Source organism: Scomber scombrus, chromosome 6 (genome assembly GCF_963691925.1).
Source record: "Scomber scombrus chromosome 6, fScoSco1.1, whole genome shotgun sequence".
Classification (NCBI taxonomy): Eukaryota; Metazoa; Chordata; class Actinopteri; order Scombriformes; family Scombridae; genus Scomber; species Scomber scombrus.
The window spans coordinates 1,979,750-1,986,534 of record NC_084975.1 but is presented as its reverse complement, the minus strand read 5'-3'; the positions used below and the strand labels follow the sequence as shown (position 1 = coordinate 1,986,534).

The 6,785-nt window shown below is 39.6% G+C and overlaps 1 protein-coding gene across 1 annotated transcript in view; it reads right to left on the bottom strand.

Moving 5' to 3' along the window:
* Positions 1–2,938: 2,938 nt before the first annotated feature.
* The window catches only part of LOC133981692 (troponin I, fast skeletal muscle-like), a 17,464-nt gene continuing 13,617 nt past the window's right edge, over positions 2,939–6,785 (bottom strand). The window contains exons 6-9 of the mRNA XM_062420511.1: positions 6,105–6,233; positions 5,274–5,363; positions 4,194–4,367; positions 2,939–3,150 (exon numbers count right to left, since the gene is read on the bottom strand). Of these exons, the coding sequence (XP_062276495.1) occupies positions 3,076–3,150; positions 4,194–4,367; positions 5,274–5,363; positions 6,105–6,233 (468 nt within the window). The 3' untranslated portion in view covers positions 2,939–3,075. The remainder of the gene's footprint in view (positions 3,151–4,193; positions 4,368–5,273; positions 5,364–6,104; positions 6,234–6,785) is intronic.

Below are 6,785 nucleotides of genomic sequence, written 5' to 3'. Positions count from 1 at the left end.
CAAATCATTTAAAATAAACTTGACCTGAATTTATAAAACTAAATTTAGACTCGGTTTTAGAATAAACTCTGTTCATTTAAGGAAAACATTGATGTAAGCAACATAAAAATGTTAATTAACTGATAAAAAGTTATTCTTCATTAGAGCAACGTCTGAATAAAGAAACCAGTTTAAAGTTATTAAATGCTCTGAATATAAGATTAAACAGATTAAACTGGATTAATTTTAGTTTAACAAGTGATTTTTTTTTTACTTTGACTTCACACAAGTATAACATATCATAATTTAATGAAGCTTGCAGCAACTTTCATAGAACCACTTGTATGAGGTATGTAATGCACAGACAGACCATCAGGTTGTTCTATGGTTGCTATAGATATATAGGTTGTGTTATGGGTTGCTATAGATACAGTTTGTTTCTATGGTTGCTATAGATACAGGTTGTGTTATGGTTGCTATAGATACAGTTGTTCTATGGTTGCTATAGATACAGGTTGTTCTATGGTTTGCTATAGATACAGGTTATGTTATGGTTGCTATAGATACAGGTTGTTCTATGGTTGCTATAGATACAGGTTATGTTATGGTTGCTATAGATATAGGTTGTTCTATGGTTGCTATAGATACAGGTTGTGTTATGGTTGCTATAGATACAGGTTGTTCTATGGTTGCTATAGATACAGGTTGTTCTATGGTTGCTATAGATACAGGTTGTTCTATGGTTGCTATAGATACAGGTTGTGTTATGGTTGCTATAGATACAGGTTGTTCTATGGTTGCTATAGATACAGGTTGTGTTATGGTTGCTATAGATACAGGTTGTTCTATGGTTGCTATAGATACAGGTTGTTCTATGGTTGCTATAGATACAGGTTGTGTTATGGTTGCTATAGATACAGGTTGTTCTATGGTTGCTATAGATACAGGTTGTTCTATGGTTGCTATAGATACAGGTTGTGTTATGGTTGCTATAGATACAGGTTGTTCTATGGTTGCTATAGATACAGGTTGTTCTATGGTTGCTATAGATACAGGTTGTTCAATGGTTGCTATAGATACAGGTTGTTCTATGGTTGCTATAGATACAGGTTGTTCTATGGTTGCTATAGATACAGCTTGTTCAATGGTTGCTATAGATACAGGTTGTTCTATGGTTGCTATAGTTACAGGTTGTGCTTTAGTGTATAAATGAAGAATAACAAAAATCACTGCTGACATCAGAGATCCTGCTGGAGACATTTTTGATGTTGACTTTTATTTTTTCATCTTCCTTCCTTCTTTCCTGACATGATTATTTAAAAAGCACTTTCTTTGTGTGAACTACAAAGGGTTAAAGGAAGTTTTACCATATTCAAATAAAGAGTCTAAGAACAGATGTTGTATTGCTGTGTAGATTGTAATATTGGGTTATATGAATAAAACTGACTTAATACATTTAAAATTGGATTTTGCTTTTATTTAATATGAAGCTTCAGATTTTGGTGCCACAGAAAGCAGAAGAAACTATTATTACCGGTTAGAGTAATTAAAGAATATTATAGATTAGATTGACAAATTAAAGATTCTGGGATATTATAACTATAGAAATATGTTTGTTTGTTTTTAGTAATTAAAGAGAACATCAACAGTTTAAATGGCAGGCAACACTTCATGCAATGCTTACTTTTAAAAACAGAAGAAGAAAATGACTTTAACTCACCGTTCGTAGAGCTTCGTGTTGCTTCGTGGCACCAAGCGTGACGGAGATGTTAAACCCCAGAATGGAAATATTCAGCAAGAAGCCAAATTTATAAAAAACTAAAAGGCTAAAAGAGAAATGATGTAAAGGAAGGAAATAAAAAAAATAGGCTCTCTACTGACATCTGGTGGATTATATGAAGATAAATTATATTAAATTATCATTCCTCCTTTTCATACTGACTTTAGCACTAAAGAGACTGTAACACTGAACAACATCTACTTTATTTGACTAATTTGAAAGAGGAAATCTGTAATTTGACATTTAAATTGAAGGTAAAGTGATTTCTGACTCTTCTGCAAACAGCTGTTTCTGCTTTCTAATTTATCTTTTTACTAAATGTAAAAAATCTCAGTTTCAGTTTAACCCTCCTGTTGTCCTCGAGTCAAGGAACGAAGGGGGGAAGAAGGAAGAAAGGGAGGAAGGAAGGGAGGAAGAAGGAAGGAAAGGAGGATGAAGGAAGGAAAGGAGGGAGTAAGGAAGGAGGGAAGGAAGGAGGGAAGGAAGAAGGGAAGGAAAGGAAGGGAGTAAGGAAGGAGGGAAGGAAGAAGGGAAGGAAAGGAAGGGAGTAAGGAAGGAAGAAGGAGGGAAGGAAGAAGGGAAGGAAGGAAGGGAGGAAAAGAAAGAAGGAAGGGAGGAAGGAAGGAAGGATGGAGGAAAGAAGGAAGGATGGAAGGAATAGTAGGGAGGGAGGAAAGAAGGAAGGAGGGAGAGGGAGGAGGAGGAAGAAAGGAAAAGAGGAAGGGAGGAAGGAAGGAAAAAAGGACAGAGGAAAGAACGAAGGGATGGAGGAAAGAAGGAAGGGAGGAAGGAAAGGAAGGAAAGGAAGGAAGGAGGGAAGGAAGAAGGAAGGGGAGGAAGAAGAAGGAAGGAAAGGAGAGAGGAAGGAAGGAGGGAAGGGAGGAAAGAGAGAGGAAGGAATGAAAGAGAGAAGGAGGGTGGGAGGACAGACGGAAAGAAGGAAGGAAGGAAGGAAGGAAGGAAGGAAGGAAGGAAGGAAGGAAGGAAGGAAGGAAGGAAGGAAGGAACAGACAAAACAGACGGGGTCAATTAGACCCGGGAGGACGACAGGAAGGTTAATATCAATAAGAGAAGATAAATAAAGGTTTAAGTCGTCTAATAAACAGTGTTGAATATAAAAGCAGCGAGATCTCAACTTCCAAACACCTGGAAACAAACTGCAGCGTGAGATCGTTTTTCATTATTCCAAAAAATAAATTTAATGAGTTTAACACGTTTTTTCCAGTTGCATGAAAAAAGGTGAGATGTGACAGTGAAGAAGAAGAAGAGGAGGAGAGGAAGCTGTGAAACCCGAGAGTTTAATTATTTGAAAGTCTTTAGGAAGTCTCGAACATCTTCTTCCTGTCGGCTTTGTCCTCGATGTTCTTACGCCAGTCGCCTGCGTCGGCCGCCTGCAGAGAGAAGAGGACTCAGGTCACGTGACCAACATCAGCTGATTTAGTGTCCATGTGGTTTATTTAAATTTAAAAAGGGTTAAAATGTGAATCCAGACTTTAAAATTGTGTTTCACTGATTGACAACACTGAAATAAAAAGCCCCCTAGTGGTTGATCTGTGTATTACATCTGGTCATTTACATCAGGGTTACAGTGTATTAGGGTCCATGTGGTTCAGTTTAAATTTAAAGGGTTAAAATGTGAAAATAAAAGTATGAATAACTTGCACACATTCTTTTTTTGTGGACCCATTCCTTTCTTTCTTTTTTTCTTTCTTCCTTCCTTTCCTTCCTCCTACTTCTTGTTCTTTCTTTCTTTCTTTCTTTCTCTTCTTCATCCTTTGTCTTTCTTTTCTTTCTTTCTTTCTTTCTTTCCTCCTACTTCTTCTTTCTTTCTTTCGTTCTTTCTTTCTTTCTTTCTTTCTTTCTTTCTTTCTTTCTTTCTTTCTTTCTTTCTTTCTTTCTTTCTTTCTTTCTTTCTTTCTTTCTCCTCTTTCTTTCTCTTTCTTTCTTTCTTTCTTTCATTTCTTTCTTTCTTACCTCCTATTTCTTGTTCTTTCTTTCTTTCTTTCTCTTCTTCATCCTTTCTCTGTCTTTCTTTTCTTCCGTCCTTTCTTCCTATTTCTTGTTCTTACTTTCTCTTTTCTTTCTTTTCTCCCTTCCTTTCTTTCTCTCCTTAGTCCTTTATCGTTCTTTCTTTCTCCTCTTTCTCTATTCTTTCTTTCGTTTACCTTTCCTCCTACTTCTTGTTCTTTCTTTCTGTCTCTCCTTCAACCTTTCTCTGTCTTTCTTTCTTTCCTTCTTTCTTTCTTTCTTTCTTTCTTTCTTTCTTTCTTTCTTTCTTTCTTTCTTTCTTTCTCACTTTGTACATTTTAACAAACCTGATGCTGCTTTTAAAACTAGTTTTTAACATATATTTGAATCGCTCATCTTGCCAACCTTTATTAGTCACTGAGCTGAATACGTAACGATAAAGCATGAGCATGTGGCTGAGACTCACCTCCTCTTTGACCTCCTTCTTGACCTGCTTCAGGTTGGACCTCAGATCCATGGTGACCTTGTGTTTGGATCCCAGCAGAGCCTGCAGCATGGTGTCAGCAGACATGCGCACCTTCTTCAGAGCCGGCTTCTTCACTCCGGCAAACTCTACTACCTTCATCTTCAGATCCTCAATCTGGTCAAACACACACAGAGAGAAACATCATCACTGAGTTTAGTTTACAGATAATTCATGATGTTTTCTTTCACTCCGACCGGCTCCTCTACCCTCAGCTTCACCTCGCAAATCTGATTCCTTCTCAAATCCGAACAATGTTTTTAGCAAGTGTCCAAACCATAGACTGTATATATAATGGACGTAACATCCGTGACGTCACCCATTGGTTTGTGGACTGCTGCTCGGAGGCCAATAGTATCGGATCTGAGCAGCGCCATCTTGAAAATTTCAGATGCATGCTGGGAAAAATAAAAACACGGATTCTACTTATATGGGCATCAGGAGGAGCATGAGGCGCCCTCCTGAACCTGTGAACCAATCAACCTGTCAATCACGACGTAGCCACGCCCTAATGCATACCCTGCTTTATCGTCACATATAAAATCAGGGAGGCCAAAATGTCCCAAATGAACATCATACTGCATTGAAGAAGGCTTTAAACTAGCGATTGAGACCATAAACACATTTTGAAAACGTTTACTGAGGTTAGAAATCAAGTGAGAAGTTGGTGAATTCTCCATTGACTTGTATAGAGACGGAAGTCCTTTTGACACCAAAACGGTCGCCCCCTGGTGGCCTTTTGATAGAATGCAGTTTTAAGTTACTTCCATGTTGGCCTCATTTCAGAGGACCGGAGCTCCCCGCCTGGTCCAGACTGGGCCACATTAATGACCAATCGGACAGGTTGCTCAGGCATCTAGCATGTATTGTGTGATGTCATATAATTGCGACAGCGACAGCAACAAAAAAAACCCGAGCTTCGCTTGAACGGAGCCATGTCAGAATCAAACCTCGGCTCTGTAGGTTTCCCAAACATCACATACTTATTAAACTACAGCGTCTATAACTGAGAGATGTTTCTACCTCTTTGTCTGTCTTTCCCACTTTGGCCTCAGCGTCGTATCTGTCCTCATCGATCTTGTCCAGAGCATGGGAAATCTTTTTGCAGATTTCCTGTAAAAAAAAAGTTTACATAATCAGTTCCTCTGTTTTTCTGTCTTAAACCAACAATCAGGAGTTAAAATGAACATTAAAGTGTGTTTATCTTGCTGTAATGATTTGCTCAGATTTTTCTTTGCATAATATCAGGTTCTAGTTTACGTAAGAAATGAAAATATAACATATAATAATTGAATATGGATTAAAAAGGAAGGAAGGAAGGAAGGAAGGAAGGAAGGAAGGAAGGAAGGAAGGAAGGAAGGAAGGAAGGAAGGAAAAGAAGATAGGAAGAAAGGTTGGAAGGAAGTGTGGAAGGAGGGAAGTAAGGAAGGAAGGAAGGAAGGAAAGAACGGTGGAAGGAGGGAAAGAAGAAAGGAAGGAAAGAAGGAAGGAAGGAAGGAACGGTGGAAGGAGGGAAAGAAGAAAGGAAGGAAAGAAGGAAGGAAGGTAGGAAGGAAGGAAGGAAGGGTGGAAGGAAGGAAGGAAGGAAGGAAGGAAGGAAGAAAAGGAAGGAAGGAAGGAAGGAAGGAAGGAAGGAAGGAAGGAAGGAAGGAAAAGAAGATAGGAAGGAAGGGTGGAAGGAAGGAAGGAAGGAAGGAAGGAAGGAAGGAAAAATGTGACTTATTATTCTGTAATCTTCATACTTTGAACAGTGGGCCGGATCGGACCCTTTGGCGGCCCATTCTGGCCCTCGTGCCTTATGTTTGACACCCACTGCTTTAAATCTTAGTGAAGTTTCATGCATGTGTATTTTACCACGAGAGCTGCGTGGTCTCCGCTCAGGTCGGGGGTGGGGCAAAGCTCGGCCAGGTAGGTTTCCTTCGCGGCGGCCAGGTCGGCGGTTTCCTGCTCGATCCAGCTGGCAGCGATCTGCAGCATCAGGCTCTGCAGGAGCAACACACACACACACTGTTACACACATACTACACACACACACACTGTTACACACATACTACACACACACTGCAGGAGCAACACACACACACACTGTTACACACATACTACACACTGTTACACACACACTACACACATACTGCAGGAGCAACACACACACACACTGTTACACACATACTACACACACACACTGTTACACACACACTACACACACACACTGTTACACACACACTACACACACACACTGTTACACACATACTACACACTGTTACACACACACTACACACACACACTGTTACACACATACTGCAGGAGCAACACACACACACACTGTTACACACATACTACACACACACACACTGTTACACACATACTACACACTGTTACACACATACTACACACTGTTACACACATACTACACACACACACACTGTTACACACATACTACACACATACTGCAGGAGCAACACACACACACACTGTTACACACATACTACACACTGTTACACACACACTACACACACACACTGTTACACACATACT